This window comes from Hyperoodon ampullatus (genome assembly GCF_949752795.1).
Source record: "Hyperoodon ampullatus genome assembly, chromosome: 18".
Taxonomy (NCBI): domain Eukaryota; kingdom Metazoa; phylum Chordata; class Mammalia; order Artiodactyla; family Ziphiidae; genus Hyperoodon; species Hyperoodon ampullatus.
In genome coordinates, this window is record NC_136931.1 from 50,817,515 (window position 1) to 50,844,339 (window position 26,825).

Genomic DNA, 26,825 nt, shown 5'->3' on the forward strand with positions numbered 1-26,825 from the left:
GCTTTAAAGCCCAAGGATTCAGAGGTGAACCAAAAACCCAGCCCCTGCTCTTAGGACTCACCAAAATGTTCTGTGCAGGCCAAGAAGCAGAGTAGCCCCATTATCACATTCGATGGTGACTATATCCCTGGGAGGTAGGCATAATTATGAGCCCGATTTACAGATAGAGAAAACTGAGAGATTGAAATAACTTGCTAGAGTTACACAGAGAGCTGCGGCAGTGGCAAGGCAGACACTTGAATTCAGATAATTCCTGTTCTCAAAAGTTTCCAAACTGGAGGCTCCAGCCCTTCAAATCTCACACTTGGGCCTCCAGCCCATCTCCCCAAACTTTTCCTGTTCCTTTTGAATGCTAAACCATTCAGCATTCCACTCCACACCCTCCCACCCCACAATCTCCCACCCAACAACCCCCCACCCAACCCCACCACCCCCATCCCCACCTCACCTCCACCAACTGGCTAAACCACATACTTTCATCAACCAAGGCAGTTCTTCCCCTAAGAGAATTCCAAAGTCAGCTGCTGAGACTGTACACTTCCATCCCACTTAACATCTGTGTCTTACTGGCCAGGTGTTGCAGGGTGAGGAAGATGGACCCTGTCCCTGTCCTGGATGCTGTACAGCTCTGGGCTTGGGGCACAACCAGCATCAGAAATTATCAAAGATGGGCAATTTAAAGACCCTCTGGCTTCAAGTGGAAGGTGGATGGGAGTCTGCAGGCCTGGATGCCAGGAGCTCTAGGAGGAGACTAGGTTGGACCCAAAGGGAAGGTAGGAGGGGGCAGATTGAAACCAAATGTTGCAGGCAGAAGGAACCAGACCCCCATGACTCAGGCATTTGAAATGAGGAAATTCTTAACCAAGAGAAAGATACAGTGCTTTCTGTAAGAGAAATGGAGACATTGTGTCAGAGCCAGTCCATGAAATACCTCCCAGAAGTTGAAACAAATGAACCAGAGCTGCATGTACTGGATATGAATGATCCCAAAAACCAAGAAAAAAGGTCATTTGCAAAAAGGTATGTGTATGCTATGTGCTGCCCTGTGTATCAAGTTCTTAAACCTGCAAAAGAATACTTTCCCAAATATTGTGTTGGATGCACACATATGTAGTAAAAGAATAAAAAGATATGTCAGAATATTAACAGTAAGAGAGTGGCTTCCCTGGGGAAGGGAGGGAGCGGGGCAGGGTGGGGGGAGGAATATGACATCTGGGAGGGGACACAGGAGACCCCAACTCAGTCCGGAATATTTTCTTTCTCTAAATAAATAAATGGTAAAAATGCTAAGATATAATAAAGATAAGTGTGCAGACACAACTAATCATGACAATTCCTCAAAACCTGTCCTGTCTCTGTATTTGAAATAATTATTTCTAAAACAGAAAGGGAGGGTAGGTGGAACCAGATAATAATCAGATACAGTTGTAGATGGAGGGGAGGGAGCAAGAATCTTCACAGGAAAGACCTGCAATTTTATTTTTCTCAACCTGTGGCTGCCTTCCTGATGTGAATTTATGGGGGCCGTGCCTTACTTTTTTTTAAACTCCCCTCCCCCACTACAGTATGATACATAGAAGGTATCAGGAAAAGAGAGGATGGGGTGAGAGTGTTACTGAACCCAACGTGGGTTCACTCGCCCACCATGTAGCAAAGCCAGTCCACTGATACCAGGTTGTGGTGAAGGAAAGTACAGCATTTATTGCAGGGCGCCAAGCAGGGAGAACAGGCAGCTCATGCTCAAAAGACCCAAACTCCCCAATGACTTTCAGGGAAGGCTTTTTAAAGGTAACATTTGGAGTGAGGTTGCAGTTTGTGGACTTTCTTCTGATTGGTTGATGGTGAGGTAACAGGATGATGTTTCAGGAATGTTAATCATCAACCTTGTGGTTCCAACCAGTCTGGGGTCTACTTGCTTGTGGTCCATGTAGTCACCATCCTCCACCTGGGTGGGGTGGAGGGTCTTAGTTTCTGCAGAACAGCTCAAAGATATGTATCAGAATGCTGTGTATATCAGTTGGGGGAGAACTAGGGCTCTGTTTTATCAGTGGAACCAATGAACCATCATTACTTTTCTTGCTCAACTGCTCCTCCTTTGCTTCTGCATTCCCTCACTTCCCTAATAGTAACTGTTTAAGTCTGTTCTTTGGAACTCAGAGAAGGCCTGGGAGACAAAAGCCTTTTTCTACAAACAAGAAAACAGGGACACAAAAGGGTTTTTGTACCCAGGAAGGCCCCACAGGATCCTGCTCCCTCCTGCTGAGGGGAACAGGGCTGGGACAAGAAAGGGAATACAGTTTTGGATAGAGAGGTTAATCATAATCTCAGCAGGGGAATGCGGTTTTAGGGGGATTTGGTTTCAAGAGCATGGGATGAAGTGGTGAGTGAGAGGTTATATGAGGGGGTGGATGAGGGGATGGATGAGAGATGGGATAAGGGATGGGATGGGGGACAGCAGTAGAAGACCAAACAACATTGCTGCCTGTGGCCTGTGACATAGTCAAGTCCCTCATGTTACTCACAGCCAAGGATGCTCTTGGAATCTGGGGAAGCCCTAAGCCCAGGGTAGCAAGAAGGAAGCAAGACTCATCTGAAACTTCCCCTTTGCCCAGTTCTGGGTGCTGGGTGGGGTAGCTTTGCAGGAGGGAAGGCAAAGAAACTAAGATAAGCAGAGCTGGGCAAAGAACATTAGCAGGAAGGCATAGGTCAGAGAGCAGATGGCGTGGCTCCCCAGATAGCAAGTCAGGTTCTAGAACTGTAAGGTTTGGAGGATCTCAAGCAAAATAAACCCCCAGCAATTTCCAGAACACACCCACCACTCAGCCTGCTGGAACCCTGGGGTTGGCAGCCCCCAGAGTGGTCTTAAAAAATCCATCATAGGACTTCCCTGGTGGCACCCGGGGAAAATAGGTGGATAAGAATCCGGCTGCCAATGCAGGGCACATGGGTTCAAGCCCTGTTCCGGGAAGATCCCACATGCTGCGGAACAACTAAGCCCGTCGGCCACAACCATTGAGCCTGCGCTCCAGAGACCATGTGCCACAACTACTGAGCCTGCATGCTGCGACTACTGAAGCCCACGTACCTAGAGCCCATGCTCCGCAACAAGATAAGCCACCGCAAGGAGAAGCCCATGCACCGCAATGAAAAGAAGCCCCTGCTCGCCACAACTAGAGAAAGCCCATGTGCAGCAACAAAGACCCAACGCAGCCAAATAAATAAATAAATAAATAAATAAATTTTTTAATCTTAAAAAAAAAATCCATCATAGGAGGCTAAATTTAAAGTCACCCAGGGGGGAATTCCCTGGCTGTCCAGTGGTTAGGACTCCGCACTTTCACTGCCAGGGCCCAGGTTTGATCCCTGGTCTAGGAACTAAGATCCTGCAAGCCACACAGCATGGCCAAAATATTAATAAAATAAATAAATTAAAAGTCAGCCAGGCCCTCACCCAGTCCAGATCAGAGGGGGTCTGATGGGAAGTAGCTGGTTAGGGGTCAGCTGTCAGCCACAGAACAAGATGTATGGGCATCTCCCAGTCCAGGGGAGGAGAGGCCAGGATCCACCACAGATAACTCAGTTACTGCAAAATCTATAATAGGAATCTCTGAATCTTTGCTCTTTAGACTGAGAATTTGGGAACCTTTATTGCTCTTTAGATGAATTTGAGAGACTAGCAAACTGTATTCAAATCACTCATTCAACAAAATATTTATTGAGTACCTACTGTATGCCAGGCACTGGGGACACATCAGTAAACCAGACAGAAGTCCCTGCCATCATGGAGAGAATATTTTGGTGGGGGAAGGCAGAATGAAAATGTAAATCAATATATAAGATGCGTTCAAGGTAGTGATAAGAGGCTATGAAGAAAATCTGTATGTATTTAACAAACACATTCAAAGCTGACTACATGCCAGGCACTATTATTGTAAGTGCTTAGAAAATATTAATTCATTTAATATTTCTTAAATACCTTATTTAATAAATTAAAGCAGGGTCTGGGATTGGGGAGGGAGCTAATTCAGCTTGTTTCATCTGGAAAAGTCTCTTCTGGAGGGGACCAGCCTTTAAGCTGAGCACAGAAAAGGAGCCAATCTCAATCTCCAGGCCAAGCATTTCAGGCAGAGAGCTGGTGAAAAGGCCCTGAGGCCAGCTTGGTGTTCAAAAAACTGAGAGGGCTAGCATGAGCAGAGAATAGAGTGGGCCAAGATGATGTCAAACTCAGCAGCCAGTGGACAGATCCCCAAAAAGGGCCCTGTAGGCCACCATGAGGGACTTGAATTTTATTACCATGGTAGTGGGTAGTCTTGTCTTGGAATCTTTAGAATCTTGGCAACTTTTACATTTTCTTTTCTGTAGGATTTTGCAATCAAGTTCATCTTAAAACAGTAGACTCTTAGACCTTTGCAATCTTGAAATTTCTATTCTAAGCCAAAACCCTTTCTGTCAAAACATGGCCAGAATGTTCTCTGCAGTCTCCTCGGGCCTTGATTCTAGCCTCTGACATCCCAGGGGTGTCTTCTGAAACCGGAGAGAGATCGGGGGAGGCTGGCCTACAGTTTGTTGCCATGAAGTGGGTGCCAGCTCTTAGTTTCTCCTTTGCCTTGTTCTGGAGGGTCTTGGGAGGTCCCAAGTCCAACCTCTAACCTCTCTGTCCACTCAGCACTTCTCCTGGGATAGCCAACAGGCATCTCAAACTTCTTCGGGCCAAAAGAGAATTCCTGATTCCGCTCCCTCCTGTAAAACCTGCTTCACCAGTCCCCATCTCCTTTCCACTTGCTGAGGACAAAAGCAATCTAGGATTAGGGAAAACATTTGTTTCACTAGAAAATACATCTTTCTGGGTTATCACATTCTGGTGTTGTTCATTGTCTTTGCAATAGTCTCTGCCCCTCTACTGTCTTTTGTTTTGTTTTTTTCATAAATTTATTTATTTATTTTATTTTTGGCTGCGTTGGGTCTTCTTTGCCGTGCACAGGCTTTCTCTAGTTGTGGCGAGTGAGCAGGGGCTACTCTTCGTTGTGGTGCGCGGGCTTCTCATTGTGGTGGCTTCTCTTGTTGCAGAGCAGGGGCTCTATGCTGGCAGTCTCAGTAGTTGTGGCGCGTGGGCCCAACCACTCCGCAGTATGTGGGATCTTCCTGGATCAGGGCTCGAACCCGTGTCCCCTGCATTGGCAGGCAGATTCTTAACCACTGCCCCACCAGGAGAGCCCTGCAACTGTCTTTGAAACGCATCAAAAAAAAAAAAAAAAAAAAGAAAGAAAAGAATTGAGACAAGATGAATAGATACATAACAAAGCAAGGATAGTTAAAATGTTATTGGTGGAAGCTAGATGGTGAATATATAGGTGTCTTTGGTATGTTTTAAAGGTTTCCTAATAAAATGTTAAATGAAAATGCAAAGCAAATCAAGTAACTTCCCGCTAGAAACCCTTCAACTGCTTCCCCTTGCACTAGAAATAAAATGCCAAATCTTTTCCACAACGTCCCTGCTGACCTCGATAGCATCATCATCTGCATTCAATCTTTGATGCAACAGATATTTATTGAGCACCTACTGTGTGCCAGGCACTGCTCTAGATGCTGAGGCTACAGCATGGATCTGACATTGAACCATCTTCTGCCTCAACAAGCCCATTCCTCTGGCAGGCCTTTGCACTTCCTGAAATTATCTTAATTTACAAGTTCATTTGCATGGGGACAAGTGCCCTGAGAGGGCAAGGTCCTTCTCTCTATTACAACTAGACCTCAATAACAATTAATTGGAAGAATATTAGCTTTGCATTTATTTAATGCTTGTTATATATGCACCTGGCCCTGTTTTAAGTTATGTACACACGTACCTATCTTTTTTTTTTTTTTTTGGCCGCACGGCTTGTGGGATTTTAATTCCCGGACCAGGGACTGAACCCGGGTCCTCAGCAGTTAGAGCCCGGAGTCCTAACAACTGGACAGCCTATAAATTCCCACACATAACTATTTAATTCTGAAACAGATCCCCATTCTTACAGAAGAATTAACAGAGAAGCTAGGCTGTGAACTCAAGTGCTCTGGGCTTCAGACATCATGTTTCTAACCACTATACTATACTGGTAAGTGAATGAATGATTTAGTCAATCATTCAGACCTGTCTGAATTCAAACCCCAACTGTGCCGCTTTGTTAGCTGTGTGGCCTAAGACTCTCTGAACCTCAGATCCTTTATTGGTTTTCTGTTTGTTAATTAATTAATTGTTATTGACGTATGGTTGATTTACAATGTCGTGTTCGTTTCAGGTACAGCACAGTGCCTCAGCTATACATACATATATATATTCTTTTTTAAAATTAATTAATTTATTTTTGGCTGCGTTGGGTCTTCGTTGCTGTGCCGGGGCTTTCCTAGCTGTGGCGAGCGGGAGCTACTCTTCGTTGCAGTGAGCGGGCTTCTCATTGCGGTGGCTTCTCTTGTCGTGGAGCACGGGCTCTAGGAGGGCGGGCTTCAGCAGTCGTGGCACGCGGGCTCAGTAGTTGCGGCTCGTGGGCCCCAGAGCGCAAGCTGGCCCACAGGATTTGTTGCTCCGTGGCATGTGGGATCTTCCCACACCAGGGCTCCAACCGTGTCCCCTGCATTGGCAGGCGGATTCTTAACCACTGGGCCAGCAGGGAAGTCCCAGATATATATTCCTTTTCAGATTCTTTTCCATTACAGGTTATTACAAGCTATTGAGTATAGTTCCCTGGGCTGTACAGTAAGTCCTTGTGGGTTAGCTATTTTATGCATGGTTCAAGGTCACGTCCCCCCTAGTTCGTGGTGAAGATGTAAGATGCTGGAGGAAATTGGCTTTAAGACCCCACACACGCACGCACACGCGAATGCACACCCGGATAACAGTGAGGAGGGAGGTAGGAGTCGGGGAGGGCGGTGCGGGGTCACCGCCAGGCACGGGGTGTGGCCTCCTGGTGGCGGCCAAAGTCTCTGGTTTCCAGCCTCTCCCCGCCTGCCCACGCCCTACCTGTGGCGCAAAGAGCTGTCTCCGCCCCCTCGAACCTGGGTGACCGGGGAGTCTAGTGTTCGAGAGTGTGTCCCGGACACCAGGCGGCGGCGGCGGTGGTCTGGGAGAAAAAAATCCGGCGGCGGGGAGAGAATCCTGCCCGGAGGCAGGGGGAAAGGCTAGCTGCCCCGCCTCCCTCCGCCAGATTTCTTCGGGGAAGCAGCCGCCCGGCACCTGCCCCCAGCTGGCCCAGCCGCGTGGAGCGTCTGGGAGCCCGCAGACGACCTGCCGAGATGGAGGCGGCGGGCACCTGGGCGCTGCTGCTGCTGCTGGCGCTGCTGCTGCTGGCGCTGGCGCTGTCTGGGACCCGGACGCGAGGCCACCTGCCCCCTGGGCCCACGCCGCTGCCGCTGCTGGGGAACCTCCTGCAGCTCCGGCCTGGGGCGCTGTACTTGGGGCTCTTACGGGTGAGGGGCCGCGTCGACGCCCTGGCTAGGAGGGGGTGGGAGGGTACCAGGGCCAGGAGAGGGAGGGGACCCCAGGAAGACAAACCACGCAGAGAGGCCCTTAGGTATCCTAGGGGATGCGGATGAAGGGTCCCAGGGCAGAGCTGAGAGAGTTGGGGGAGTCGCAGGGAGAGGGGGTGGGGCACCCAGGCTAGGAGGAGCAGAATCCTGCCCCCCGAATCCTGGAGACGGCGTGAGAGCTGGAAAGCAGGCTCCAGAGGGCCAGGAGTCCCGGGTTAGAGAGACTGGCGGAATCCTGGGAAGGTTGGGAAAGGGGAGGGGGGCAGGGAACCAAAGGTGAGAGAGACGAGTCCTCAAGCAGAAGAGAAACTGATGGTGTGATGGTGGTGGCTTGACCCAGAGGGAGAGGTAGTGGGGAGATACACGTGAGTATCCTGAGGAGGGGGCAGAGGATAAAAAAGAGAGGGTGTCCCCGGGGGAGCTGGAGGCAGAGGCTGGAGGAGTCCAGGAATCTGTCTGCGGAGAGCGATGGGGCTGGGGGGCTGGGGGAGGGGGGGATAGGCGGAGCTCAGCTAGGAGGGAGGGAGCTGGAAGTTCCTGGGACAGAGAAAGGAAGGAGAGAGAGACAGAATTTGATGTATTCCAGACATGGCAAGGAGCGGGCAGCGATCGTGGTACCAGTCCTCGGTGGAAGCTGCTCCAGAATTTGAGGATTTAGCAGTGATTGAAAGGGGTAGTTAGTCTTTTGGGGTTTTTTTTTTTTTTTCGGGGATGGGAGATGGGAGAGATTATGAGAGGCCACAGCTGCAGCTGCCCATTTTTGCTGCTGTAGGTCTGTGCTGTGGGAGCAGGGGTGGGTTCTGGGCTGTCCCAGTGTCAGAAGTTAGGGCTCTGCAGGGGGTAAGGGAAGGGGGACCAGAGAGTGTGTTGGGTGAGGGAGTTTGAGGAAGGAGGACTCTTGTGGGGGAGGGGGGTGAAATGCTGGGAGCTTGGTGCAAAACAAGAACTGAGTCTTCCAAAGGGACTGCTTCAGTTTGGGGCGAGGCAGGAGGGGCTCCTCTTAGGTGGCTCATCCAGCGACAGGGGCCACGATGGACATAAGACTTTAAAAGGCAGCAGCCTTCCCCACGTCACTCACCCCTTCTCGGTCCCTGCTCCCAGCTGAGTAAGAAGTATGGACCAGTGTTCACCGTGTACCTGGGACCCTGGCGGCGCGTGGTGGTCCTGGTTGGGCGCGAGGCTGTGCAGGAGGCCCTGGGAGGTCAGGCCGAGGCTTTCAGCGGACGGGGTTTGGTGGCAACACTGAACGGGACCTTTGATGGCCATGGTGAGTCCAAAGGGGAGCTGGAGGCTGCTGGGTCCTTCACTCAGAGCCTGCCACCACTTTCTGGTATGTGACCTTCCATGCGGTTCAGTGTCTCTGGGCCTCTGTTTTCTCATCTTAAATGGGATGATGACAGTGCCTAGTGCATAGGATTGTACTGAGGATGGCACGAAGGAAGCACTCATTAGTTACCTGGTTGTAGTCGTGTTATTAATGTTCCAGGCGAAGCCCCAGGGCTGGGAGGAAGAGGCAGAGCATTTGAGGCACTGGGGATTAGTGGGCAAACGCTCAGAATGTACACACTATTCTCTGTTAAGACCGAAAGCTGGAAGCCGGTGCTGGGCGCTCCAGGGAACACAGCCTTGAATAAACAGCCTCAGTCCTGCTCCCAGAGCGCATGGGTTAGGAAGAAACAGACCTGTCACTAGACAGTGGCAGTCCAGAGAGGAACTGGAGGAGGCGCCTGGCCCAGCCTGTCGGGTGGAGATTGTCCAGGACGTCTTCCTAAAAGACAGGGTGTGTGAGCTGAGACTCATAGGATGAGTGGGAAGGGTGTTCCAGGCAGAGAGACCAGCACGTACAAAAGCATGGAGGTGAGGGAAGAAGCATTCACTCATCAACTGACAAATTTTCATTACACCTGTCTTGGTACTGGGGACACAGAGGTGACAGATGTGGTGACATGTCTTACTGTGGGACATGTGGGCTTTGCAATAAGACAATGGAGGGAGAGACTAGATTTCTAAAATGAGAGGTACAGCCTTAAGAGCAGGACACAGGGGACCTTTACTGGCCAGGGGAGCAGAGGGATTTGGAGAGGAGAATGGGAGGAATCAGAGAAGGCTTCCTAGCGGAGTTGACATTTGAACTGAGACCTGAAGGCTGAGTGGAGTTAGTTCAGAGAGAACGAAGAGGTGAGTGATCCAGGCAGAGGGAACAGCCGGGGCAAAGGCCTAGAGGGGGCATCCTGGCACTTTTGAGGAAGTGAGAAAAGCCAGTGCAATTGAATTAGTAGCAAAGCTGGAGAAGTCTTCAGAGCCTGATCATGCAGGGCCCGAGTCAAGCCAGAGTTTGGACTTTGGGTTTTTCTGGGAAAGGATAGAGTCAGAGTTAGAAAGATCCTCTGGTTGCTGTGTGGGAGCCCAGCAAGGGGACTGGGCTGGACCAGGTCTGGGGCCGTTGAGTTGGGGAGGGGAGGTGGTTGGGAGAGGAATGCAGGGCTCTAGCCAGGGGATGGGATGTTCGGCGGCTGAGATGAGGAAGAGAGATGCTGAGGCCAGTTTGGGACACAGTGGAGGGATGGGTGGGCAGGGGACATCCAGGAGGAGGCGTCCAGAAGGCCGCTGTAGACTGGCATTCTACAAGTGGAAACAGCTCAGACCAGGGAAGGGACTGTCCAGGCCTCTTGGATAAGGAGGAAAACAGTGCACTTCCATCCTCCTCCCTCCCTTCTCAACCTCCAGTTGGCATGGGGCATGGGACCCAATAATACTCCATAAATGTTGGGATGGATGGATGGATGGATGGATAGAAGGGTGGGAGGGAGGGAGAAAGAGGAAAGAGGAAGGCATGATAAATGGATGAGTGGGTGAATGGAGGAATAAAAAGATGGATAGCCAGAAGGAAGGAAGAAATCTTCACTCACGCTGGTGAATCACAGAACACGGGGAGCCTGGATAATCCCAGATAGCAAGTCCTCAGGAGAAGGTCACCCTCAGGTTAGGCAATTACTGAGCACCTCGTGAGTCCTCCTCCTTGGGCTAGGCTCATATGGACTCAGGACAGGGCACCTCACTGGGAGGAAGGGAGGAATCCTGGGGAACGGGGGAGGGCTGGTCCCTCCTTGAGTCTAGCCTTCTGCGCAGGGGTTTTCTTCTCTAATGGGGAGCGATGGAGGCAGCTGAGGAAGTTCACCATGCTGGCCCTGCGGGACCTGGGCATGGGGAAACGAGAAGGTGAGGAGCTGATCCAGGCGGAGGCCCAGTGTCTGGTGGAGGCGCTCCGGAGGACCAAAGGTCAGCAGGGCGCCCGAGTGTGGCAGGGCCTTCCCTCGCGGACTGGGCTGGGGACTCTAGTCACTCCACCTCTCTCCTCCTCCACCTTCTGCCAATGTCCTGCTGTCTCCCTGAGGGTCTCTGTGTCCCTCGTACTGTCACGTCACTCTTTCTGCCTCTTCTCTTTTTTGTTTTGGCTATGCAGCATGTGGGATCTTAGTTCCCCCACCAGGGATCAGACCCGTGCCCCCTGCATTGGAAGTGCGGAGTCTTAACCACTGCACCACCAGGGAAGTCCCTATTTTTCTGTCTTTCTCTCCTGTAAGTCTGCCTCTGTCTTTCTCTGTCTCTCTCCGTGTCTCACTCTCTCTTTCCCTGTCTCTGTCTCCCTCTCTCTGTCTGTCTCTTTCCGGTCGGGTCTGGCCCCCACTCCATCTCCATGGACCAGCTCCGCCCTACGACAGCGCCCCTCTGCCCGTCTCCATCACAACTCCCCTCCCTGTCCCCTCCTCCCCAGGAAGGCCTTTTGACCCCTCACTGCTGCTGGCCCAGGCCACCTCCAACGTCACCTGCTCCCTCGTCTTCCGCCTCCGCTTCCCCTATGACGACAAGGAGTTCCAGGCCATGGTCCGGGCGGCTAGTGGCATCGTCGTGGGGGTCAGCTCCCCGTGGGCCCAGGTAAGGGGGTGGGACCCCTCTCTCTCCAAAGGCTCCTGCCCACCTCTTTCAGGTAACCCCAGAGCGCCCTGTCCACCCGCCCCTCTGCCCTGGTGCAGGGCCAGGCCCCCGTGAAAACGGCTGCCCGTCCCCCCACAGACCTACGAGATGTTCTCCCGGCTCCTGCAGCGCCTCCCGGGCCCCTACACGCAGTTCCTTGGCCAAGTGTGCACTCTGGCTGCCTTCGCCGTCCAGCAGATACAGCGGCACCAGAGGAGCCTGGATGACTCAGGCCCCGCACGTGATGTTGTGGATGCCTTCTTGCTGAAGATGGCAAAGGTGGGGGAAGCTTAGGGTTGGGGGCCTCCTGGCCAGCCCCTACACCCGGGTATAGCGGGGACACTCTGTCACCCTCCTTCTTTCTCTCTGCATGTCGCTCTGTGAATGTGTGTCTGTGTCACTTGCATCTCTCCTTTTTCTCCTCCCTCCAACCTCAGCCCCCTGCCCAGGCCTCATGCCCAGTGACCTGCCACCAGCAATCCCCACCATGACTTCCCCCAACCCACACAGGAAAGTTCCTATGAATTAGTCGTTTACTTACGAAACCTTGCAATGTCTAATTAGACTAATAAAGTCCTCTTTATTAATTATGTGAGAACAATTATCATATGAGAAAATTAGAATTAAGATGACCCCTGTGGAAATAACTAGTTTTGAACTGTACATACTTTGCAATTATGGGAGATATTCAGGGCCACATCCTTTGAATAAATGCAGCAGCCCTGTTCATGGAGAGAGAGATTTTTTTCCTTAACTCTGTGGCCCTTTTTTTTGGGGGGGGGGGTTACCATGTGGCTTGTGGGATCTTAGCTCCCAACCAGAGATTGAACCTGGGCCCTCGGCAGTGAAAGCACGGAGACCTACAACTGGACAGCCAGAGAATTCCCGAATTTTTTTTTAATAAATTTATTTTTATTTATTTATTTATTTTTGGCTGCGTTGGACCTTCGTTGCTGTGCGCAGCCTTTCTCTAGTTGCGGCGAGTGGAGGCTACTCTTCATTGTGGTGCTTGGGCTTCTCATTGCAGTGGCTTCTCTTGTTGTGGAGCACGGGCTCTAGAGTAGTTGTAGCACACGGGCTCAGTAGTTGTGGCTCGCGGGCTCTAGAGCACAGGCTCAGTAGTTGTGGCACGTGGGCTTAGTTGCTCCGCGGCACGTGGGATCTTCCCGGACCAGGGCTCGAACCCGTATTCCCTGCGTTGTCAGGCGGATTCTTAACCACTGTGCCACCAGGGAAGTCCCCCGAATTTTTATAATTTTTATTTTTTTACTGAAGTATAGTTGATTTATAATGTTTCAGGTATACAGCAGAGTGATTCGGTTTTATATATAAAAATATATATGAAACTGAATCATATATATATTCTTTTCAGCTTCTTTTCCATTGTAGGTTATTGTAAGACATTAAATATAGTTCCCTGTGCTATACAGTAGGTCCTTGTTGTTTATCTATTTTATATATAGTAGTGTGTATCTGTTAATCTCAAATATAATTAAATCTTTTTAATTTAAGAAATGAAAGGGAATGGGAATTCCCTGGCGGTCCAGTGGTTAGGACTCCGTGCTTCCGCTGCAGGAGGCCTGGGTTTGATCCCTGGTCAGGAAACTAGGATCCCACAAGCCATGTGGCATGGCCAAAAAAAATTTTTTTTAATTTAATTATAGTAAAATACACATAACATAAAACTTACCAACTTAGCCATTTTCAAGTGTACAGTTCAGTGGTGTTAGATACTCACACGACCACCATCCATCTCCAGAACACTTTCAACTTGCAAAACTGAAATTCTATACCCATTAAACAACAGATCCCCATCCTTCCCTCCCCCAGCCCTCAGCCCCCACCCTCCTACTTCCTTACTCTATGAATTTGCCTACTCTAGGGACCTCATATAAGTGGGATCACACAGTATTTCTCCTTTTGTGGCTTATCTCACTTAGCATAATGTCAAGTTTCATTCACATTGTAGCATGTGACAAGATTTCCTTCCTTCTTAAGGCTGAATCATATTCCACTGTGTGGATATAGCACATTTTCTTTATCCATTCATCTGTCAGTGGACACTTGGTTGCTTTCACCTTTTGGCTATTATGAATAATGCTGCTATGAACATAGGTATACAAATGTTCTACAAGATCCTGCTTTCTACCCTTCTGGATAAATCCCCAGAATTGGAACCGCTGGATCACACGGTAAATCTATTTTACTTTTTTGAGGAACCGCTGTACCATTTGCCGTAACAGCTGCACCCTTTTCTATACCTACCCCCTTGGCGACAGAGGTTCCAGTTTCTCCATGTCTCCACCAACACTTGTCATTTTCTGTTTGTTTGTTTGTTTGTTCATTTTATAGTGGCCACTCTCTTTCATTTGTTTTGTTTTGTTTTTGTTTTTGTTTTTTTTGTGGTACACAGGCCTCTCACTGTTGTGGCCTCTCCCGCTGCGGAGCACAAACTCCTGACGCGCAGGCTCAGTGGCCATGGCTCACGGGCCCAGCCGTTCCGCGGCAAGTGGGATCTTCCCAGACCGGGGCGCGAACCCATGTCCCCTGCATCGGCAGGCGGACTCTCAACCACTGTGCCACCAGGAAGCCCCTCTGTTTCATTTTTAAAACATTTCACCCCGAGAGAATAATATCAAGAGCCCACTTCCCAACTTCCTCACACATTTATTTAAACTCCCTGACAAAGTTATAACTTGCTGTGCTGCACCCCAAACCTGGCTGTGCTGGGTCTCTACTCCCCTCAGCCTGTGTTCTCTGAGCCCCTCTGCCTGGTTTCCCCCAGGAGAAGCAAGACCCAAACACAGAATTCACTGACAAGAACTTGCTGATGACGGTCACTTATCTGTTGTTCGCCGGGACGGTGACAGTCAGCACCACGATTCGCTACACTCTCCTGCTCCTGCTGAAATATCCTCAGGTCCAAGGTAGGAAGCTTCTCCACCAGCCAGGCCCTGGGAACAGGAGGGAGGGCTCGAGAGGAAGAATGTTTAGGGGAGTGGACAGCCTGAGCCAGAGCCTGGAGGCGAGAATGAGCTGGCATCCAGGGCGTCTGAAGAGCAAGAAGTCTGTGGACTGCCAGCTGCAGTGAGAGGTCTAGCAAAATGAGAAATGAGGCAGGAGGCGTCTCCGGCCTTGCTGCCTTGGTGGTACATTGTGCACCTAATCCTGAGCCATGGGGAGCCATGGAAGGTCGTTGAGCAGGGGAGGGCAGGGACAAATGAGCATTTTAGAAAAATCCTTTGGTCTGTCATGAAGAGGTAAGTTGTAGGGTCTGAAAGAGTATGCCAGGAGCCCAGGGCAGAAGACCAGGTAGGGACCTAGGCCGGAGAGAACAAACAGGGTTGGGCCAAGCTATGGGGAGGAGAGAGGGGTCCAAGTAGGCAGGTGGTGGAGAATGACAAGGGAGGGAGGCATCCAAGGACAGGCCCAGGGCTCTGGCCAGGGGACCGGGGGACCATGAGGCCACCCTGAGATGGGGACAGGAGGGATAAGGAGCTATTTCAGGGGAGATGCTGAAGCCATTTGGGGACAATTTGAGTGTGAGGGACCTGGAACCACCAGGGGGAGGCATCCAGAAGGCCACGAGACACCTGGATCAGGACTGGAGATAAGAAACAAATTGGGGTTATCAGGGCACAGGCAAGACCTGAAGCTGTGTTGGTGAGGGAGGGTAAGTGGGTGAGGCAGGGCTGGGAATGTGCCCCAAGGAACTCCAGCATTTCAGGGTCACGCAGCTGTGTCCAGTGCTGTCGAGCCAGTGGCGTGGGCTGACCTGGAAGATGGGACCTGGGTGCCTTGGTGGAATCGAGGAGTTAGCTGCTATTTCAGCTCACTAGGCCTCAGTGTCCTTATCTGGGAAATGGGGCTAGATTATGGTCCCCCGCCTCACAGGATTGCTATGGGAATTGAAAGAGGAGAGATGGGATGCCCACCACATGGGATGTGTGGGACCTGGGCTGCAGAGGGCTGGAGGACTCTTCCTCCCTGCCCGCCAGCCTCACCCCTAACCACAGCTGCTCAGGAAGATGGAGTGTCCGGGAACTCCCTGGCGGTCCAGTGGCTGGGACTCCGCACTTTCACTGCCGAGGGCCCGGGTTCAATCCCTGCTTGGGGAACTAAGATCCGTGTGGCACGGCCAAATAAATAAATAAATAAACCTTAAAAAATAAAGAAGATGGGGCGTCCGAGGGGAGGGTCGCAGGGCCCCGCCCCACTTTTGACCTCCAACCCTCCTCTTCTTGGGTGCAGAGCGTGTGCAGGCGGAGCTGACACGGGAGCTGGGGCCCGGCCAGGCGCCAAGCCTGAAGGACCGAGCCCGCCTCCCCTACACGGACGCGGTTCTGCATGAGGCGCAGCGGCTGCTGGCGCTTGTACCCATGGGAATGCCCCGAGCCCTCGTCAAGACCACCCACTTCCGGGGGTACACCCTGCCCCAGGTGGGTGTGCGGGTCAGCCAGGCCCAGCGGTATCTCTGTTTTGGGCCTGAGGGCCTGAGTCCATTGCTATCTTTGTCTCTTTTTCTGGGTCTTGGTCAGTTTGTCTCTCTGCATCTTCTTCCTCTTTCTCTCTCCTCTCTGGCTGACATCTTCCTCTCTTTTTCTGTGTCCCTGTCTCTGCACCTCTCTTTGTTTCTTTCTGTGTACATTTTTCTTGCCTTTTGACTCTGTCTCTGAGCCTCGGTTTCCCCCATGTGTCCAACGGATCCTAATTCTACCTACTTCCAATGGTGGCAGGCAGGGAAGCAATTTGAGGACTGAGGGCCAACGGAGGCCCTCACCCTCCACCCGGCTGCAAACGCGATCAGGCTCTTCCTTCTTCCACACACACACACACACACACACACACACACACACACTCTCTCTCTCTCTCTCTCTCTCTCTCTCTCTCACTCAGTTCCTGCCCCTTCATTCCAGAGCAACTCAGAACCAGCACCACCAGGGGGCGACCTCTCCCTGGAAACAGAAGGTGCCTTCCGGGCAAGCAGCTCCCTCCTTGAGCTTCATTGTAGAATCCAGTTCATAGCGGTTAGAATCCAGTTCATAGCGGTTAGAATCCAGTTCATAGCGGTTAGAATCCAGTCCTGCTGTTTTCTAGCTGAGACCTTGGGCAAATCACTTCACCCTCTGAACTTCCATCTACTCCTCTTCTTTTCTTTTTCTTTTAAATTAAGTAATTTATTTATATATGTTTGGCTGCGTTGGGTCTCCGTTTCGCGCGGGCCTTCTCTAGTTGTGGCGAGCGGGGGCTGCTCTTTGTTGCGGTGCGCGGGCTTCTCATTGCGGTGGCTTCTCTTGTTGCAGGGCACAGGCTCTAGGCGCGCGGGCTTCAGTAGTTGTGGCTCACAGGCTCTAGAGCGCAGGCTCAGTAGTTGTGGCGCACGGGCTTAGTTGCTCCGTGGCATGTGGGATCTTCCCGGACCAGGGCTCGAACCGATGTCCCCTGCCTTGGCAGGTGGATTCTTAACCACTGCGCCACCAGGGAAGTCCCTCCTCTTCTAAAATGGGAGTAATAATAGTATCATCTTGGGATTGTAAGGAATCTGTGAAATGATGCTTGTAAAACACCGAATGAACTCTTTATGCAGGGGGTGGGGCTCCTATGTACACCACAGCAGCGACTATTGCTAAAGCAATGACTCTTGCAACTACTGATAATGATAATAGCAGTAACAGGCATCTGTGATCGAGGATCTGCTCTGTGCTAGGCATTATTCTAAATGCTTTACATGTATTACCTTATTTAATCTTCAGAGCATCATTATCACACCCATTTTACAAATGAGGAAACTGAGGCCTTGAAAGGTTAGAAGACTTGGCAAGCTCTCCCAGCCTACAAGCGGTAGGGCAGGATTTGAACCCAGAGCCTATGCTTTAACCACTGCTCTCTGCCTTTCTCTTATTTTAACAACATTAGCGTGACCTTTTCCTGAAGCCTCACTCACCTTCCCAACTCAGAGCCCCATTAGCCAGAATCCCTAACAAAGGGAGAGGATCCCTCGCCCTCTCCTTGTACTCCCTACCTTCCTTCACCCCCCACCACAGTCCTGGGAACATGGAGACTCTGATCTCAGCAGAAGGGGCTGCCCCTCTCCCCAAACCTGGGCGGGGGAAGCCTTCATGGGCAGCCCCCATCCACCCACCCTTCACCTCCAGAAGATCATAGTGGCAGAAAGCTGGGCTCTTAGCCAAGTGCCTTAGGACAGCCACAGCTGAATCACAACATAGCCCCAAAGTTTAAAAACAAATGTAAGAATAACAAGCTCTGCCATGTCCAAATGTTGCTTTGGGCAAGTTGCTTAAATTCTCTGGGCCTCTGTTTTCCCACTTTTTGTTTGTTTGTTTGTTTTGGCTGCACCACACGACTTGCAGGATCTTAGTTCCCTGACCAGGGATCGAACCCGTGCCCCCTGTAGTGAGCACGGAGTCTTAACCACTGGACCACCAGGGAAGTCCCCCATCCTTTTTTTTTTTTTTTTTTTTTTAATATTCCACACTGTTGCATCAGTGTTAGCCCTATCCTTTAATCCATTTTTACTACCCAGTTACAGACCTGACTGTTCCTGGCACCCTGTTTAACCAGTGGACAGTTATCTTCCCCACCCTATAAGCAGCCTCTAAGACATTATCTTTCGTTGGTTTGGGTTTTTTATAATATTTATTTATTTATTTATTTGGTTGTGCCGGGTCTTAGTTGTGGCAAGAGGGCTCCTTAGTTGTGGCATGCGAACTCTTAGTTGTGGCATGCATGTGGGATCTAGTTCCCTGGCCAGGGATCGAACCTGAGTCCCCTGCATTGGGAGCGTGGAGTCTTAGCCACTGGGCCACCAGGGACGTCCCTCCCCCATCTTTAAAATGGGATCATATTACTAACTGTTCCCTAGACTTGTTAAAAAGATTTAGTGAGTTTGTGTGTATGTTTGTGAGTGTGTGTGTGTGAGTATAATACAGGTACCTATTACATATGAGGCAATACATATATAATGCTTAATAAAGTGCCTGACACATAATAAGCACTCAATAAATATTGATGCCGCTATGTTTTGTGAACCGGTTTCCCCAACACACCAGACTCTTGTGCTCTGCCCTCGAGGGCTGAAGGCCTGGTGGGTGAGGGATGTTTGTAGTTTTGTTATGATCTCCCCTCAGGGCACAGAGGTCTTCCCCCTCCTTGGCTCCATCCTGCATGACCCCGAGGTCTTCACACAGCCGGAGGAGTTCAACCCAGGACGATTCCTGGATGCAGACGGAAAGTTCAAAAAGCACAAGTCCTTCCTGCCCTTCTCCTTAGGTATCTGCTGGGTCCGCCCCTGTCCACCCACTGGTCCTCCCACAGGCCTGGGTGTGAGGACGGCTGGCACAGCGCCATCTGTCTCTCTTCCAGGTAAGCGTGTCTGCCTCGGGGAGGGCCTGGCTCGGACCGAGCTCTTCCTCCTGTTCACCACCATCCTGCAGGCCTTCTCGCTGGGGAACCCATGCCCACCGGGTGCCCTGAGCCTCCAGCCAGCCGTCAGTGGCTTTTTCAACATCCCCCAAGCCTTCCAGCTGCAATTCCGGCCCCGCTGACCTCCACCCCACCCCCCCCACCCCCACCCCCCACCCCCCCGTGTGGACCAGATGAAGAAGGGAAACTTGGGAGGTAGTAGCCTTGGCGGTTGCCATGGACATGGCTGTGTCTCCTGAGCCACACATCTAAACCACAGGCAGCCACATTCGCACATCTGTAGCTGTTCTCTAGAGTCGGTCACACATATTCAGCCTACACATCCACAGGGTCATCAGCCCACGCAACCACACACCCAGACACACCCACGAGGGCCACAAGGCAACTCAGCCACGCAGATTTCTACTGACATAAATTTAGTCCATCTGGAATCACAACCACATGCCCGGATAACCCACCAACTCATACACAGCACAGCTCCCCTGGACCCACAACCCATGCATGGGGATTCAGCTGCCGCCTTCACAAGCCACGGAAACAGCCACAGTGTTTGCAGCCCACATGCCCTCTTAACTCGTCAAACTTACCAGGGCCACCGTCTCTGGGAGCCTAGAGCAGAGAACATGCCCCATGCCAGCTCATGTCACCACAGAGACCATCTCTGTCCTCAGCCCTCAAGTGACCGTACCGCTATACAGGCATAAGACTGTCGCCATCCACATGCCCCCAACCACTGAACCACACAGCCAACCCATGTGGGACACCTGCCCGCCTCCGGGGTATCTTCCCGCTAAGATATACGACTCCCGCGGAGGCCCAGCCCTGGCCCCCTCCGCACCTTCAGCCCTCGAGGGCACCCCTTTCCAGGCAGCCTGATCCCCCAAATGCTCCCAAATACAGACACACCCCAGTGTGCAATTGTGCACAAGCCTGGGGACAAAGTAAACTTGGACATATGTGGAAACTCAGATCAGGGGAACACACACACGCACACACACACACACGCACACACACACACACGCACACACACACACACGCACACACACACTCCAGCTTATATAACCATGTTGAAAACCTCCCCTGCTCCCCCCACCCGCCTCCAGTTAGATCCAGTGGATGGAGCCAGATTCCAACTCCCCGTTTCAGGGAAGAGGCCAGGTCTGACGTCCTTGTGACTCGAAGGTCCCCGTTTGGCAATAAAAGTTTGTCTCTGGCCCAGGGCAGGGCCTAGTATGTGTGTGACAGTGTCCATCATTGTGCATAAGGAGTGGGGATGGGGGGGTCCACCCCTCCCTGGAGGCTAGGCGGGAACCAAAAAACATGGCCCCCGCCTACCCTGGCTGTTGACATCAGTAGCAGATGTGGAGGTGGCGGAGGGTGGGGGGAGGGGAGCTGTCCTGGGCCTCACTTCCGGTGAGGCTGATGTTGGGGGGTGGGCAGAGCTGCAGGCCTAGGGCAGGGGGTGGGAGGCGTGCGGGTAGGGGAGTTGGGGGGCCTCGGTTAGGGAAAAACTGAAGGTGACCGCTTCCCACCCCGGGCACCCTCCCAAACTGAAAGCAGACGCCGAAACACAAACCCTACCCTCACTCTGGCCTCTCCTGCCACCCTTTCCCTCCTCCCTTCTCTTCACTAGAGAGCCAGAAGTATCTTTTTCTTTGTCAATTATCTAATAAGGAAGTTTTCAAACACACAACAGTAGAGAGAATATAGTACAATGAACCCGTGGGCCCATGACCGGACCTCATTCGATAATCATCAACTTTCGGCTAATTTTATTTCATCTATCACTCTCTTACAGTGATTTTAAAGCAAATCTCAGAAAATGATTGAATACACATTTCTAATAGTAAAGGACATTCCCCCCCCCAACATTTTATTATGACAATTTTCAAACATGCAGCAAAGTTGAGGGGATTATACGGGAATACCCATGGGCTAACGCCTAGGCTCTCCCACTTTGGTTGCCATGCTGCATTAGCACATTTCTTTCCACCTGCCCAGCCAGCTCATTGTTTTAGGCTTTTCAGAATAAATTGCAGGGAATTCCCTGGCGGTCCAGTGGTTAGGACTCTGCACTTCCACTGTGGAGGCGCAGGTTCGAATCTCTGATCAGGGAACTAAGATCCCGTGTGCCATGCCGCATGGCCAAAAACAAACAAAAAGATAAATTGCAGACATCGACCTCTGAATGCTTCAGCAATGCATAGATCGTTAGCTAAAGTTTCCCTTTTTTTTTTTTTTTAATTTTCCATGATGTTATCGCTTTATTTTTTGGCTTAAATTCTACAGAGGTAGCACAAAACAGTGATATGATGGAAAATAGAAAGATGCGATGGGGATCAGATCCTAACTTTGCCACTTTCTAGTTGATGACACCTTCACTGAGGATTTAGCATCTAAAAGACTTGCCAAACCTAAAAGAAGAGATGTGAAAAATTCTGGAACTTAATAGGAACAAAATACATGCTAAGTTCTTGGATTTATTATTACTACTTTTTATGTCAGTGTGATATGAAAAGGAATGAATGAGGTTTGAGGTTTCCTCCTTTTAAATTAAGGCAATGACTTGCTTTCCTTTGCACTCAAAATTCACATTCAGGGAACTTTGGGATCAGAAACACCAGCAAATTCATTTATTTGAGGAAGGATGGACCTTGCACTGCATCAATATGAAAGTTGACATGAATTAGGATGATTCCAGTAGCAGGCAAAAGAAAAACAAAAACTCAAAATGTCTTAAACAATAATTATTGGACCCCAAAGTAAAAGTATTTACAATCAGTGTGGTGTTCAGTTTGGTTTTTTTTGAGGGGGGGATGTAAAATATACATAACATAATATTTATCATTTTCACCACTTGTAAGTGTATGATTCAGTGGCATTAAATATATTCACAATGTATAACCATCACACTATCTATACCCAAAACTTTCATTATGCCCAACAAAGACTCCTAACTTATTAAGAAAATAACTCCCCATTAAAATCCACTCTGTTTTTTTTTTTTTTTTTTGGCCACACGGCTTGCAGGATCTTAGTTCCCTGACTGAACCCAGGCCCACAGCAGTGAAAGCGTGGAGTCCTAACCACTGGACCACCAGGGAATTCCCTAAAATCCACTTTTTAAGAGTCACAACCAAGATACCCATTTTCACACCTATCACAGTTAGCAATTTTGCTGTGTTAGTGTTCACGTTTCCCTGATGGTTGCAGAAATGTACTTCATAGGCGTGTTTGTTCAAATCAACATCCAAAGGCTCATCCTGCAGCCTTCATTTGGATGCTTAGGTCTTCCAAAGCTGTAACCATTCCCCAACCTTTTGTATGCCACTTATTTTTTGAATTTTTATTGAAATATAGTTGATTTACAATGTTGTGTTACTTTCAGATGTACAGCACAGGGATTCAATTATACATATACATAAATATATATAATTCTTTTTTTATATTCTCTTCCATTATAGGTTATTACAAGATATTGAGTAATTCCCTGTGCTATACAGTAGGTCCTTGCTGGTTATCTATTTTATATATAGTAGGGTGTATATTTTAAGTCCAAACTGCTAATTTATCCCTCCCCGCCTTTCCCCTTTGGTAATGTCACTAATTTCTTCAAGAAACTAGTCACACGGGTCATTTGCCCTGTGTCATTTTTCACATCCCAGATTTGGCTGCTGGCATCTTTGGGGTGTTACTCAAGATGTCTTTCCATTGCCAGGAATTCTCTGTGAACTGGATGTTAGATCAGATTTGGGCTCATTCTGGCCCAAGAGCTCCTTACTGGGTGGGCTGGGCCCCTTCCAGGCGCATCACATCTCAATAATAAATGTTCCCATATAGTGTGTCCAGGTCCTGATCCCTCTGTTAGAAAGTTTCCCATCAACTTTTCACTTACTGGCCTTTAAAACCAAATCAAATCAGGTCTCTCCCCTGCTCTGGCCCCCAGTGGGGGGGGCACCGTTGGTGGGAATGTAAATTGGTGCGGCCACTACGGAAAACAATATGGAGGTTCCTCAAAAAATTAAAAATAGAATTGTCATAGGAGCCAGCAATCCCACTTCTTGGTATATATCCAAAGGAAACAAAATCAGTATCCCAAAAGAGACATCTGCACCCCTGTGTCCATGGCAGCATTATTCACGATAGCCAAGATACAGAAGCAATCTAAGTGTCAGCAGATGAGTGGATAAAGAAAATGTGACAGGCTTCCCTGGTGGTACAGTGGCTAGGAATCCGCTTGCCAATGCAGGTGACAGGGGTTCAAGCCCTGGTCCGGGAGGATACCACATGCCGCGGAGCAGCTAAGCCACAACTACTGAGCCTGCACTCTAGAGCCCATGAACCTCAGCTACTGAAGCCCACGTGCCTAGAGCTCATGCTCCGCCCAACAAGAGAAGCCACTGCAATGAGAAGACTGCACACCACAACAAAGAGTAGCCCCCGCTCGCCGCAACTAGGGAAAGCCCACGCGCAGCGACGAAGACCCAACGCAGCCAAAATTTTAAAAAATATATATTAAAAAAAAAGAAAATGTGATACAGATATATAACAGAATATATTCAGCCATAAAAAAGAAGGAAATCCTGCCATTTGTGACAAACATGGATGGACCTTGAAGTCATTATGCTAAGTGAAATAAGTCAGACAGAGAAAGACAAATACTGTATGATCTCACTTATATGTGGAATCTAAAAAAGCTGAATTCATAGAAACAGATGTCATGTAGCATGGTGACTATAGTTAATAAAACTGTATTATACATTTGAAAGTTGCTAAGAGAGTAGATCTTAAAAGTTTCATAACGAAAAAAAATTGTAACTGCGTAGTGATGGACGTTAACTAGACTTACTGTGGTGACCATTTCACAACATATACAAATATTGAATCACTGTGTACATCTGAAACTAATATAGTGTTATATGTCAACTGTCTCTCAATAAAAATTAATTAATAATTAATTAAGTAAAAGAATTGTTGTTGCCAGAGGCTGGGGGTGGGGGAGAAATGGGGAGATGTTGATCAAAGGGTACAGATTTTCAGGTACAAGATGAATAAGTTCTGGGGACCTAATGTACAGCATGGTGACTATAGCTAATACTGTATTGTATACTTGAAATTTACTAAGAGAGTAGATCTTAAATGTTCTCACCACACACACCAAAAAATGGTAACTATGTGAGGTAATGGATGGGTTAATTAACTTTATTGTGGTAATCCCTTTGCAATATATACATGTAGTAAATCATGTTGCACACCCTAAATTTATTTATTTATTTATTTATTCGTGTATGTATTTATTTATTTATTTTGGCACGCTGCATGGCTTGTGGGATCTTAGTTCCCCAGTTCCCCAGCCAGGGATCGAACCTGGGCCCTCAGCAGTGAAAGGGCCAAGTCCTAACCACTGGACCGCTGGGGAATTCCCCATTAAATTTATACATTTTGGCCAATTATCCCTCAGTAAAGCTGGGTGGGGGGAATAGCCCCTTAGTGCATTCTGTCATATTTAGAATAAAAGCCAAAGTCCTCCTCCCCAGGCCAATGCCCTCCCTGAACTCACTTACTCCCTGACCCCCATCCATTCCAGCCACATGGGTCTTCTCCTTGAAGTTCCCTGCAAGCCTGCCCCCAGGCCTTTGCACTGGCTGTTCCCTCTGCCTGGAATGCCCTTTCCTATATGACTCACTTGCTAATTTACTTCAGATCTTGATCATAACCTCAGAGAGGACTTCCCTGACTACTTTCTCTAAAATGGCACTCCCCCCCTCCCCTTGATATCCCTTCTCCAGCTTTATTTTTCTTCACTGACAGTGTTGCAATCTGATAAATATTTCTCTGGCTGTTCTCCCTCTTCCACTTGGAATATGAGCTCCGTGAAGGCAGTCTTGCTCACTGTGGAATCCCCGCCTCTGGCACAGGGAACATTTCTATCCACCTGTCCATCTCACCTTTTTTTTTTTTTGGCCGTGCCTCACGACTTTCAGGATCTTAGTTCCCCGACCAGGGATTGGAACCTGCACCTTCAGCAGTTCAGCAATGAAAGCCGAGTCCTAACCACTGGACAGCCAGGGAATTCCCCCATCTCATTTTTTTTTTTTTTTTTTTTTTTGGTGGTACGCGGGCCTCTCACTGTTGTGGCTTCTCCCGTTGCGGAGCACAGGCTCCGGATACGCGGGCTCAGCGGCCATGGCTCACGGGCCCAGCCGCTCCGCGGCACGTGGGATCTTCCCAGACCGGGGCACGAACCCGTGTCCCCTGCACCGGCAGGCGGACTCTCAACCACTGCGCCACCAGGGAAGCCCCCCCATCTCATTTTTAAAAGGCATTTGAGGGACTTCCCTGGTGGTCCAGTGGTTTAAAAGACTCCACGCTTCCACTGTAGGGCTAGGGTTCCACCCCTGGTGGGGGAAATAAGATCCCACATGCCGCACAGTGGGACCATAATAAAATAAAAAATAAAATAAAAATACTATGTATAAAAAATAAATAAATAAAATGCATTTGAAAGCCAATTGCAAACACATATTTGTTACTCAGCAAATAGTTCTTGAAAGAACAAACACAGATTCAAGTTGGCCACGCACACAGCTGGGTCCACCGTGTCCTAGGTGTGTAGGGCCACCCAGCATATTCAAACAAGTGGGCAGATCTTTGCGCATATTTGCATCCCCCCAAAATGCCACAATAATTAATTGGCCCCTTTATGAAAAGTCTTTTACATGGTGGTGGGGACACAGTGGTACCAAAGATATACCCAGTGCCTACACTTCCAGAGCCCACAGACCATGAGACACACAGTCACACCAATAAATATATTGTGACAACCCAAACCAAAGAAAAGGACAAAGTGTTAGGAGTGAACAACACGGGGACCTAGAGTTGACTGGGAAGGACCAGGCAGTGATGCCAAGGAGAAGGGACAATTGAGATGGGGCTGAGGGGTGTGTAGGAGTTGGGGGCATAGAGCTGCAGGAGGAGGCCCTAAAGCTTGTGAACAAGAGAAAGGAGCCAGGTGGACATGAGGGGTAACAAGGTAAGCAGTTTGGGGGTTTATCTTGGAAGGTTTTGGGGCAAAGGTGGAAAAGGGTTTGATTTGGGATTGAGAGACATTCTTCTTGCTGTTGACAGGTTAGAGGGAGGGAGAATGGAGGCCAGGAGACCAGGGAGGAGGCCAGAGCAGGGGTCCAGGTGGGAGAAGATGGGGCTGGACCAGGGTGAGACCACGGGGAGGACAGCAAGGCCAGGCAGGAGAAAGGTTTGTGGAGCTAAATCGAATCCTCCTTGGCACCTGGAAACTTATTGAGGGTGGGGGCTGTCCAAAGGACCCTGAGGGTCGGGCTTGGGTGGCAGAATAGATGCTGAGGCTGTCACTGAAATGGGACACAAATGACACAGCTCAGGAAAGCTGATGAGGAAGAGCCCTGAGTGCCAGGTTGTGGAGCCGGGAGCTCGCCCTGAGGGCAGTGGGGAGCCAAGGTTAAGCAGGGAGGGGACAGGGTCAGATTTGAGTTTCAGAAACATCCCTCTGCTCATGAATGGGAGATGGGTTGGAGGGAGTAAGAGTGGAGGCAAGGAGGCCTGGGGGGAGACCAGGGAGGAGGCCAGGGCAGGGTCCTGGTGGGAAAGGATGGGGCTGGACTCCTCGGAGTGAGAAGAGGCAGGTGGGAGAGACATCGGGAGCCTGAAAGGAGAGGAGTTTATAAGGAGCTGTAGGGATACCAATACACAAACAGAACAGCCAAGAGCAGAGAGATGGGTGCCCAGCCCCCTCCTACACAAACACTCAGGCTTGCAGAGACCCCCCCCCACCTCCACCATGTGCAAAACACATGGTGGGAAGTAAATGGACAAGCAGGAGAACCAACACACAGGCCCTGGATCTACAAGGATCAGGATACACAATC

At 49.8% G+C, this 26,825-nt stretch overlaps 1 protein-coding gene across 1 annotated transcript; it reads left to right on the forward strand.

The window, feature by feature from the left end:
* Window positions 1-7,269: 7,269 nt before the first annotated feature.
* On the forward strand, window positions 7,270-19,043 carry CYP2S1 (cytochrome P450 family 2 subfamily S member 1; the record flags this gene model as incomplete). The annotated part of the gene is made up of 9 exons (XM_079722929.1): window positions 7,270-7,443; window positions 8,605-8,770; window positions 10,633-10,782; window positions 11,279-11,439; window positions 11,578-11,757; window positions 14,264-14,405; window positions 15,730-15,917; window positions 18,627-18,768; window positions 18,862-19,043. The coding sequence occupies 9 exons, from the start codon at window positions 7,270-7,272 to the stop codon at window positions 19,041-19,043; spliced, it is 1,485 nt and encodes a 494-aa protein (XP_079579055.1).
* Between the last annotated feature and the right edge of the window lie 7,782 nt (window positions 19,044-26,825).